Source organism: Macaca nemestrina, chromosome 2 (assembly GCF_043159975.1).
Source record: "Macaca nemestrina isolate mMacNem1 chromosome 2, mMacNem.hap1, whole genome shotgun sequence".
NCBI classification, from domain to species: Eukaryota; Metazoa; Chordata; class Mammalia; order Primates; family Cercopithecidae; genus Macaca; species Macaca nemestrina.
In genome coordinates this window covers 93,619,957-93,632,690 of record NC_092126.1, presented here as the reverse complement: position 1 = coordinate 93,632,690, position 12,734 = coordinate 93,619,957, and the positions used below count along the sequence as shown (strand labels likewise).

Here is a 12,734-nt window from a genome sequence, read left to right as displayed (position 1 = left end):
TTTCACCATGTTGGCCAGGCTGCTTTTGAACTCCTGACCTCAAGTGATCACCTGCCTTGGCCTCCCAAAGTGCTGGGATTACAGGTATGAGCCACCACACTCAACCAATGAGCAGTAATATTTTGAGAGGAATTCCTTTTTTTCTGAGCCGCTGGAATCAAGAGTGGGCTTAAAATGTTCAGTAAACCAAGTTGTAAACAGATGTGTCATCCAGGCTTTTTTGTTCTATTTATAGAGCATGGGCAGAGTAGATTTAGCATAATTCTGAAGGGCCTCAGGATTTTCAGAATAGTAAATGAGCATTGGCTTCAACTTAAAGTCACTGGCTGCATTAGCCCCTAATAAAGAGTCAACCTGTCCTTTGAAGCTATGAAGCCAGGCAATGACTTCTCCTACTGAGCTATAAAAGTCATAGATGGCATCTTCTTTTAATATATGGCTGTTTCATCTATGTTTAAAATCTGTTGTTTGGTGTAGCCACCTTTATCAATGATCTTTGTTAGATCTTCTAGATAACTTACTGCAGCCTCTGCATCAGAACTTGCTATCTCACTTTGTACTTTTGTGTTGTGGAGATGGTTTCTTTCCTTAAACATCACGAACCCAGCTCTGCTAGTTTTAAACTTTTCTTCTGCCGCTTCCTCACCTTTCTCAGCCTTCATAGAATTGAAGAAAGTTAAGGGCCTTGCTCTGGATTAGGCTTTGGCTTACAGAAATAGTGGTGCATGCCTGTAATCCCCACTACTCAGGAGGCTGAGGAAGGACAATTGCTTGAACCCAGGAGGTGGAGGTTGCAGTGAACTGAGATCACACCACTGCATCTGTAAGCCGATTGTGGCTGATTTAATCTTCTATCTGGACCACTAAATCTTTTGATGCAGGGAAGGTGAACTCCAAAATTGAGGCTTAGCCCTGGAGGGTTCTTGGCTCCATTCAGGAAAGATTTCAAGGGTGAGTCAGTGGTGTTAGACAGCAACTTTTCTTGAAGTGTCAGGATGCAGCAGCAGAGGTACTGCTCCTTGTGGAGCAGGGATGCTTGAAAACAGGTGCCCAGAGTAGCAGCTCAGAGGCAGTTCTGTAGTCATATTTATACCCACTTTTAATTATACATATACTTAGGGTCAGATTATGCAGCAATTTCTAAAACAAGGGTGGTAATTTCTGAGTCATTGGGTTGTTGCCATGGAAACAATTTTTTTTTTTTTTTTTTTTTTTTGAGACAGAGTCTTGCTCAGTCAGCCAGCCTAGAGTGCAGTGACACCATCTTGGCTCACTGCAACCTCCGCCTCCCAGGCTCAAGCATTCTTGTGCCTCAGCCCTGCAAGTAGCTGGGATTACAAGTGCATGCCACCACACCTAGCTAGTTTTTGTATTTTTAGTAGACATAGGGTTTTGCCATGTGGGTCAGGCTGGTCTTGAACTCCAGGCCTGAAGTGATCCGCCAGCCTTGGCCTCCCAGTATGTTGGGATTACAGATGTGAGCCACCGCGTCCAGCCCAAAGGGATGATCACTTCTGGGTATTGCCATGGCAGTGGTAAACTGCCATGGGACACTGGTGAGCACGTCTTATGGAAAGCTGCTTCCCCTTCATCCCTGCTTTAGCTAGTCCTCAATTTGGTCTGGTGTCGAAGCCCTGCCTTTGAGTCTAGACCCACCTCGTATCTCACTTTCTCCATATCAGCAATAAGGCTTTTTTGCTTTCTTATCATTTATATGTTCAAGGGAGTAGCACTTTTGATTTATTTTTAGAAATTAAGTAAAGAGAAAAAAGTAAAGCAAAAAAAAAAAAAAAAAAAAGGAAAAAAAAGGCACTGTGATACTTTACAAATACAGACATGAAGTACCATCTGTGGGATCAGAGTAAATGAATACAATCAGTAAAGTCTATTTTTCCACTAGTAAAAGTGTGGACCTCTGAATATCAAAGCTTCTTAAAGTATTGGTTTAACCAATTCTTTTGATTTTTAGGACCATTTTACTTATAGGTGAGAATACTTTGATATAAAGACCTTCCTTTTCTTCTTTGTCTTGAGTTCTAGGAAATAGTCATAGAAAGTTGTTAGCTTTTGTTTAATGTCACTCATCTTCAGGAATTAATTAGACACACACATACACACCCCTTCCACACACACCACTGTACCCAACTTAATTACATGATAATACTTGTACATGTCCTTAAAAATATTAAATAAATTACATATATATATTTTTTTTACGAGGCAGTGGTTGTCATGGGCAAAAACAAATTGTGAATGTGTATTTCCCAGAAAAGGATATTGAAAGTCTGTAGTTAGAGAGGTCTTTACTGTTTCTCTGCATTATAACATTTTTTTAACGTAGTTATGTCCCCCTGTTATGAGGAGAAATAAATCCATAAGAATGATCCATTCATTAATTCAGTGAGTATTAATCAAGAGATTACTATGTGCCAGGAACAATGATGAAAACACTGAAAAAAGTAACAGTGATTTCTGAAATATTTGGCTGTGAAGTCAGTGCCCCTTTATAAAGACTTTATATCCATCTCTTTCATTAACAGTGCTCAACAGAACAGTCAACAATCTGATACAGCCTTGTGAAGTGTTTAAAAATTTTTATAGATACTGGTCAAGATAATCATCACTAAAAAAGCATTTTGTGTAGATAAGCAAATTGTGAAACAGGACAATTAGAGGACCCCTCTGGCATTTCCCCTATGAGACTTATTTGATTATCCAAGTCATTATCTATTTCATTATCTATTGTGATAAAATGCATTTCCTCAGGAGGTAGTAAGTACCTCAGGAAGTGTAAAAGCACTGCATGTTGCTGATGTACATTTTGTAGTCAGGGCAGTCTTGGAGATTTCTTCTAATTCTGGGGTTATAGAAATGCTCTGAATCTGGTCATGTGCAAGTATATTGAGAATTAATTACGTAAAAGAAGATCTGAACAAACAGACATTTACATATTTCTGGGTAGGAAGACAATATGATAAAAGTTTCAGTTCTTAAATTATTCTGTATATTTAAGAAAATTTCAATGAAAATGCCTAGGGCCCTTTTAAAACAAAACTTGACAAGTCAATTCCAAAGTTCATTTGGAAGTGAAAGTGTTTGATACTAGACAAAATAGTTGTGATGGTGGTGATAGTGTGTTTTGCCCTACCATACTAAAAAGCCGTGCTACTCAAAACAGTGTGGCACTTTTGTAAAGATAAATCAATGAAACACCCGGCATCTAGAAGCACATCTTTGCATGTATGAGAATTTAGTATAAAAAAGATGCATTTCCAACCAAAGGAGAGGGATATACTATTTAATAAATGGTCTATTGCTATTTGTTTTGAAAAAAGAGTTATGAATCTGCTTCCTCTCACACATGAACATACATTTCATATGTGTTACAAATTTTGCTGTAGAGTATGTATAAAAGTACTACGTGAATTTATTGGAGACTTTTAAAATAATCTTCTGGGAAAGGCCTTCTTCAGTGTAGCACAAAACATAAAAATCACCAAAGAAAAGACTGACAGATATAACTACATACAAATCTAAAACTCTTGTAATTCCTATATCTGTTCTCTCTGTGGATTTTTATTGAGTGCTATTATGTTCTAGGCATTACTCTAGATTCTGAATGTAGGGTGAACAAAATGCATATGCTTCTTGCCATTAAGCTTAAGCACAAAATTTTTAAGAATGCATATGGTTCCTGTTGTCATTCATCTTATAATCTAGTGGCAAAGATAGAAAATAAACAAGCAAATAGAAACATAGTTACTAATTGTGGTAAGTTGTTTGAAGGTAATTACTAAATGTGAAAAGGTTGCCATGAGAGAAAATAACTGGGAAAAACTGTATTAAATTAAATGGGCAGGGACAGCCTCTCTAATTTTATATACAAACTGAAGAATATGAGGCCCTGAATAATAATATAGAACTAGCCATTAGGGAAGGAAAATGTTCTAGGAAGAGAGGCCAGCTTATCTGAAGACCCAAAGTCTTCAGATAAAAACCAAGACACCTTGGTTTTTTCATTTGTTTTGTTTTTTGAGACAGGGTCTCATTTTGTTAGCAGGTTGGAGTGCAGTGGCGTGATCTCAGCTCACTGCAACCTCTGCCTCCCAGGCTCAAGTGATCCCCCTACTTTACCTTCCCAAGTAGCTGGGACTACCATTGTGTGCCACCATGCCCAGCTAATTTTTTTTTTATTTTTGGTAGAGATGGGTTTTGCCATGTTGGTAAGGCTGGTCTGGAACTCCTGGTCTCAAGTGATCTGCCCGCCTTGGCCTCCGAACATGCTGGGATTACAGACGTGAGCCATTGTGCCTAGTTCAAAGGGGTAATAACTTCTGGATGTTGACATGGCAAAGGTGAACTCACAAGGCACACTGCTGAGCATGTCTTATAGAAACCTGCCTCCACCTGTCCCTGTTTTAGCTAGTCCTCAATTTGGTCTGGTGTCTGAGTCCTGCCTTTGGAGTCTAGACCCACCTCCTACCTCACTTTCTCCATATCAGCAATAAGGCTATTTTGCTTTCTTAACATTTGTGTGTTCAAGGGAGTAGCACTTATAGTTTCCTTCAAGAACATTTCCTTTGCATTCACAACTTGGTTAATTGTTTGGTGCAGGAAGCTGAGTTTTTGGCCTATGTCAACTTTGAGACTTCATCATTTCTAGCTTTTGATTTTTATACATAGAGGCCATTGTAAGGTTATTAATTGGCCTAATTTCAATATTGTGTTTCAAGGAATAGGCCCCAAAAGAAGGAGAGAGATGAGGGAATGCCTGGTCAGTGGCTCAGTCAGAACACACACAATATTTTTTGATTAAGTTCATTGTCTTATAGAGGCATGGTTTGTGGCACCCCAAAACAATTACAATAGTAACATTGAAGATCACTGATCACTGGTCACCATAATAGATATAATAATAATGAAAAAGTTTTAAATATTGCAAGAAGTACCAGCATGTGACGTAGAGATGCAAAATAAGCACATGGTGTTGGAAAAATGATGCTGATGGACTTGCTAGACACAGGGTTGCCACAAACCTTCACTTTGTGAAAAATGTGCTATTGGAGAAGCACAATCAAGTAAAGTGCAATAAAATGAAGTATGTCTGTATTATCCCCTTATTTTGGTAGAATAGTTTCTTGTGTCTCCATAAGAAGGCTGTATGAGATGTAAACACTCTGAATATTTGAATCTCTGAAAATATCTTTATTTACATTCACATTTGAAGGTAGTTTGGCTGGGTGGAAGACTCTAAGTTGAAAATAATTTTACTTCAGAATTTGGAATGTATCAATTATCTTCCAGCTGTGTTTCAGTTAGTAATCTGCTATTAGTCTGATTTCTGTTTCTTTGTAGTTTACCTTTTTTAAAAAAAACTCTGAAAGTATTTAGGGTTTTATCTTTCCATTGCATGTTTTATTTGGGAAACTATATAGATGAACTATATTTTCAAGTTCTTTGTTGCTTTTTTTGTAGCACTATGGTCTTGTTTTAGGGGGAAAATATCTTCTCCAATCTGATTGTGTGTGTGTGTGTGTGTGTGTGTGTGTGTGTGTGTGTATGTGTTCAGTTCTTGTCTTTTTTGTTCTGAATTATTTGTTTCTTCTGGGATCTTGTTTGTTTATTTTGGCATCATGCACATGATGTAAGTTTTCAATAAATATCTGGTGATTGGTACATGTCCCTTTATATTTAAGAAAGAAGCTATAAAATGTTGTTTGGGAACTCTATGGGGAAGGGCTTTTCAACTTGTGGAGAGTTAATTATGCTTTCATTCAAAAGTCAGAAGTTTGCTCTGGGGACATTATGCAATTATAAATGGCATAACTGATGAAGCAAATAAAAGTCATAAAGCTCTATGCACCAAACACAGCAGCTAATTACATGAAAGCAAAACCTATTATAAATGCAAGTAGAATTTGACAAAAGTACAGTTACAGTGAGCTATTTCATTGAGCACCTCAGAATTAGACAACTCTACTAGACAAAAATAAGGATATAAGGGATATAATACAATAAAAATAAAAACATATAGACAGCTATCTCTTGAATAGAGAATATATACTTTAAAACATACCCATAAAACATTTACAAGAGTGGATCATATACTATACCAAAATAAAAATCTTAATGCATTAAGTCAATGATGAAACTTGAAAGTATTATGCTAAGTGAATAAGCCAGAAACAAAAGGCCAAATATTGCATGATTGCACTTATGTGAGGTACCTAGAGTAGTCAAATTCATAGAGATGGAAAGTGGAATGGTGATTGTCGGGGGCTGAGAGGAGTGGGGAATGGGGAGTTAGTGTTTATAGAGGTTCAGGGAAGATGAAAAAGTTCTGTAGATGGATTGCTGGTGATGGTTGTATAACAGTGTGAATGTACTTAATGCCACTGAACTGTACACATAGCAGTGGTTAAAATGGAAAATTTTATGTTGTTGTATATTTTACCAAAATTAAAAAATTATAATCCCTAAAATGCTATACAAACAAACATTTTGTAGGTCACATTATTTGATAATAAGCCAATATAATTTATAATAATTTTAAAATTATTTTTTAAAATTATGTATTAAATAATTTAAAATGATCCTCCATATTAAATACTTAGGCATGTTTCTGAGAAATATTCTTCAGTGGCCCTTATATGAAAAAGAAATTGAAACGGAAAAATCACCTTTTAGAAAACAATAAAAAGAGACTGCTTCATGCCCAGATCCATGGGAAACAGCAAAAATTTTAAAGAAAACATATAGCCTTAAATGCCTTTTTAATTCAATCATTAAGACAAAAAGTAAAGAAGCTAAGAACTCAGTTTAATAATTTTTTTAAAAAAGAACAAGAAACGAGAGGGAATTAAAAGTAAAAGTTTGATGACACAAGCAAAAAAATATGTATGTAATATTAGTATAGGACATACAAATGAGTCAATTAGTATTTTTTTCTTAAATAGAAATTCTAGTATTTCCTTTCACACTGCAGTGGATTGTGTTGTGTACCCTCAGGAGATATCCCTGACTTTGGGGACTGTAGCTCCAGACCTTAAGAAAACATATTTTTATTTTGTTGAGCTTATATTCTGCTTTGAGGGATAGTATATTCTAATAATCCTGAGAATCTGTCTTACAATTTCCCAAGGATTTATTTTGTTTGTTTAACATTTACGCAGTTTTGTTTCTAGTCAGAGTTATAATTCAAAGGTAAACAAAATAAGAACAGTTTCTAGGTACATGAGAGTCAGTTGTTCTGTTCTCTTAAGCTTAGCCCAGTTCAATGGGGTTTGAAAAGGAGTTCTTGGAGAAGAAATCATGCTTGGTGCCTAGCGACTATTCAAATTTATGGTTCCTGCTCTGTGTTTTTGTTACATCTTGTTAGTATGCTCTTGTTTACTTAAGATACCTTGTGGTTTAGGCCGGGTGTGGTGGCTCATGCCTGTAATCCCAGCACATTGGGAGGCTGAGGCGGGCAGATCACCTGAGGTCAGGAGTTCAAGACCAGCCTAGCCAACATGGTGAAACACCTTCTCTACTAAAAATACCAAAAAAAAAAAAAAATTAGCCAGGTGTAGTGGTGGGCGCCTGTAATCCCAGCTACTCAGGAGGCCGAGACAGGAGAATCTCGCTTGAACCCGGGAGGCAGAGGTTGCAGTGAGCTGAGATCGCGCCACTGCACTCCAGCCTGGGTGACAAGAGCAAGACTCTATCTCAAAAAAAAAAAAAAAAAAAAAAAGATACTTGAGGTTTAATAATGGAATAGAATCTCATTTTTGCCCTATAAAAATATAGTATTGCTGTATGAAAAATGCGTTTTTGAGTAGATCTACTACTACTGCAAATCTGAGAGGTTTCTATTCCGTGTAATATGGTGCTAATTTTCCCACAGTAATCTCCAAATCACAACACTATTTTATAATATTTAAAGAATTAGTAGATTTTAGAAGTTCATGTGGACGTTTAAAGAAACAAAATGCTATGTTTTTAATGTTTGTGTCCTCCCAAAATTCATATGGTGGTCTCAGTCCTCAATGTGATGGTATTTGGAGGTGAAGCCTTTGAGAAGTAAATAGGTCATAGAGGTAGCGCCCTCATGAATGGTGCTGGTGCCCTTTTAAGAAAAGACAAGAGGGAGATGATCTCTTTCTCGCCATGTGAAGATACAGCAAGAAGGCATCTGTCTGCAAATCAGAAAGAAGGCCATTACCAGGAACCAAATTAGTTGGCACCTTGATCTTGGACTTCCTAGTCTTCAGAACTGTGAGGAATTTCTCATGAATCAAATTAAATTTTATTTAAGCTACCTAGTCTATGATGTTTTTGTTATAGCAGTCCAAATTGACTGAGACAAGTAAATGAAAATTTAATTTTCTTCGATTTTAAGTCCTTCATATGGTAAAACTTAATAGAACTTTGGTTAATCATAGTATTTATTATTTACAGTTGTCAAAACTGAAGGATGAAAGAGCAAGCTTGCAAGATGAGTTACGTGAGTATGAAGAGCGTATTAATTCTATGACTTCTCACTTCAAAAATGTTAAGCAAGAGCTCTCAATTACACAGGTACAGTAACTGAAATTTATGTTGATTATATCATGTATAGTCATGGAATATCTCATAGTACATTTACATCTGTAATTTTTACAGCTCTAATAGGAAGGCTTAGCATAGTTAAACTACTGTGAACATAACCTTGAACATGAAAGTAGATAGAAAAAGGCTTAGAGGAACTAACTACTGGCCCATTTTTTTTTTTTTTTTTTGAGATGGAGTCTTGCTCTGTTGTCCAGACTGGAATACAGTGGCATGATCTCAGCTCACTGAAACCTCTGCCTCCCGAGTTCAAGTGATTCTCATGCCTCAGCATCCTGAGTAGCTGGGATTACAGGCACCTGCCACCATACCCAGCTAATTTTTGTATTTTTAGTAGAGATGGGGTTTCACCATGTTGGCCAGGCTGGTCTCGAACTCCTGACCTCAGGTGATCTGCCCGCCTCAGCCTCCCAAAGTGCTGCTACTGCTCCGATTTTAAACAAAAAATTAATCCATATGAAAGGAGAAATCATTATTCAAACAATCTGTATTAGACAGCAGGTTATTTGAGAAAGGTATAATGATGGTGGTGAGAAATGATGACTATAAGCAGAAACAGCTAATATATCACATAATAAAATTTCTGTCTCCTTTTAAATTTATCAGCACAACTCACTGGGGCCATTTTGAGTGGAGGCCAGTAGTCTACACATATGGCATTTTAGCATTGTTCAGGAATTGAAACTCATAGTAATAATCCTGAGATTAAAAAGTTAAATTATACTCAAGAGACTTTATTTAAGATAACTGGGGAAGACATTAGGCATCTTAGAAATGTTAACATAAATATAATAAAAATTAAAACTTCTGGTGATTAAGTAAGCTTGTTTTATAAATGATCTGTTCAAGTATAGAAACTCACTCCCTAATGATGCCCAGCAAACCAGGCAGCTCAGCAAACAGCATTGGAAAGTTTCCTAACTTCTATCTCAAACTAGTTTTTTTAAAAAGTGCGTCTACTGTCTGAGAAATAGTATGCAGTTTCAAAAAATGAACAGTGCCATATTTTAAAAAGCAATTTATAATCAATATAGATAAGTAAGTATTACATGGCTTACAAGTCTTATTAGAAAGTTACAAATCTAATAAACTCAAAAACAAACTCAGAATTCTTGAATCTCAATGTGGTTGAGTAATTGATTAACTATTTGGAACAACACTTTTCCTTAAGTTATTGAACTACTGAGCTGGGGATTTGAGAGGCAGAGACTCTGTAGTTGTATCTTACTATCATCGAACTTCAAATAAATAGAGTAATAGAGATAAAAGAAGAATAAGCCTCCAACAATGGTAGCTTTAGTACTGTAAAATTAATACTAAATGATAACTTTGAAGCACTGTAAAATTAGTTAACACATACTCTTTTATTACATACAACTGAACACAAAGGTGTGATTATATGCTAATATATTCTACGGAATATTTACAACCATTGGTGTTTAAATGATTATTTAAAAATAATGTCTTAATTAGAATATTTGATCAATTCATATAAAACATCTCATTTCTCAATTGTTTTTTAATGGATATTTCTTATTTGTAGATAATAAGTTTTAAGTCTAACCAAACCTTTGGTTTTCTTTAGTTTTCCTAGATCAAAGTAGATGTGAAAACTATTGACAGTATTTTCTCCTAGCACAGTTCATTGACTTTCTTACAACTAGTGAGCAACACCAACTATATTGTAATCACAGTCTAATGTAATGTAGGTTTTAGACTAGTGGAATTAATAGTACTTAATGTAAGCAATTTATGGGAACTTTGTTTTAATCTAATGGATTATTATAAATATTTTTATTCAAAATTTCTAAAATTTTAAAAGCCTTTTTATCTTGTGTGTTATTCTGTAGTCTCTTTGCAAAGCAAGGGAGCGTGAGACTGAAAGTGAAGAACATTTTAAGGCCATTGCTCAAAGAGAATTGGGACGAGTGAAAGATGAAATTCAACGACTGGAAAATGAGATGGCTTCAATACTGGAAAAGAAAAGCGATAAAGAAGTATATGTTGAAATTTACTTAAAATTCTGTGCTACTGCTCATTCTTCCATCACCAAATGAGCATTGAATTTTTTTTTTTCTGTATGGGAAAGGCATATATTAGTTTTCTAGTGTTTCCTTACATATTTTTTGGACAATGAAAGGCACATAGAGCTGTGATTTGAATGAAACAATAATGGAATATTATATTTTTCCCATTATTCATTTACCAGCTACTTATTGAGACTTACTGTAAGTACCATGCTTGCTGCCTGTTATAAAATACCAGGCATGGTTTATATGTAAGTGTAATATTTTTAATAGCCACATTTTTAAAAATCACTTTTAGTTTTGAATTTCATTTAAAATGTTGACCTTTCATATTGATTTATCAGTTTTGTGACTCTAACACTAAACTACTTTAACCTATTTCTGTCTTTTCTTTTGTTTATAGTTACTTGATTTGGGAGCTCTTTCCAAATTCTGATTCTTCTCTTTACATGTGCATATACATATGGAAATACACGTACATATTTTATAATGTAATCTTTGTATATAATTACATACTTATTAATTTGTATTTGTTTATATAGTCTTCTCCGTTTTTTATGAGTCTAGATTTTTTAAGTGACTAAATTTAGTACATAAATGTTTTTATCTCTTTTACTATATTTACTTCAATTGGAAGTGTTTCCAACATTCTCTATAAGAGACTTCGTAGGGGCAAACAATATGATTGGAAATGGGGCTGAAGGATATTTGTCTTGGATTTGAGTTAGCATACCAAACATATTATTTTAACTATGATTGCATATATATTTGGGGTGGCTTTGGTGGAATGATTAATGCAGTTGCTGTGAGGGAGCTACCTTAAAGCCTAAAGCCTTTTAAAGCAACCTTTGGCTCAACTACTGTTCTTGACTTTGTATGGTCATCTCTCCTCTATTTTACAATCAAAGAGTTAAGATACAAGTGTAATAGTTATATAATTGAAATATGGCATATTATAAACATCTGGAAGGCAGGGACAGGATTTCTTCTTTTTAAATTTTGCTTCATAGTATATAAAGGTATGTTTTATTTTAGTCTGTATAATAAATAATGCTTTTTAATGTCCCCTTTTCTCTCTCTCTTTGGAAATTAGAATGGCATATTTAAAGCCACTCAAAAATTGGATGGTTTGAAATGTCAAATGAACTGGGACCAGCAAGCATTGGAGGCCTGGTTAGAAGAATCAGCTCATAAAGATAGTGATGCTCTCACTCTTCAGAAGTATGCAAAACAAGATGATAATAAAATCAGGGTGAGAAATTACAAATTGTAGCTGTTAAGTTTTCTCTAAATCTATAGTATGTCAACCTAGTTACCTAAAGTTATACTTAACGATTTTTAAGGGAGCAATTCTGAAACTTCTAAGTCAGAGGCTTCTTGGAGAAGCTAATAAAGCCAAATGTCTTCTCTGTAGAAAAAAATGACTATATTCAAATGCCCATAAAATATTACTGACTGTTTTATAGATTCTCTGATTCCCTTTGATTATTTGAGGATCCACGGACCGCAGGTTAAGAATATCCTGATTTATAAGGATGCTCAAAAGCATTTCAGAAGAGAAAGTTTTCTACTAGAAGTATTTTAATGTATTATAGCTATTTTGCCTAAAATGTAGTTTGAATATTACATGTAGTTTTTGCTGATTTGAGACTGTAGTGCTATTGATTATGTTATAAAAATCACTTAAAATCTACTTATATCTGGTGATACTAATAAAGCTAGTATTATAAAACATGCTATTTTCTAGTAGATTTAATACCAAATGCATTATTTTAAAACTTTCAAATAGCAAATTATAACTTAAGTTTTTTCTAATTTACTTTAAAAATATTAAAAGTCATTTTAGAAACAATTGAGTTTTTATGCAGCTATGTGCAAACACATTACATTAGCTTTTTGGAATTAAAAGATAAGAAAGATAGGTATTGGGGAGCAAGATGGCCGAATAGGAACAGCTCCAGTCTCCAACTCCCAGCGCGAGCGACACAGAAGACCGGTGATTTCTGCATTTTCAACTGAGGTACTGGGTTCATCTCACTGGGGAGTGCTGGACGATCGGTGCTGGTCAGCTGCTGCAGCCCGACCAGCGAGAGCTGAAGCAGGGCGAGGCATCGCCTC

The 12,734-nt window shown here is 35.2% G+C and overlaps 1 protein-coding gene across 1 annotated transcript in view; it reads left to right on the top strand.

The window, feature by feature from the left end:
- Positions 1 to 12,734, top strand: part of LOC105480077 (coiled-coil domain 39 molecular ruler complex subunit) — a 66,249-nt gene that overhangs the window by 3,855 nt on the left and 49,660 nt on the right. The window contains exons 2-4 of the mRNA XM_011738515.2: positions 8,440 to 8,559; positions 10,440 to 10,586; positions 11,710 to 11,868. Of these exons, the coding sequence (XP_011736817.2) occupies positions 8,440 to 8,559; positions 10,440 to 10,586; positions 11,710 to 11,868 (426 nt within the window). The remainder of the gene's footprint in view (positions 1 to 8,439; positions 8,560 to 10,439; positions 10,587 to 11,709; positions 11,869 to 12,734) is intronic.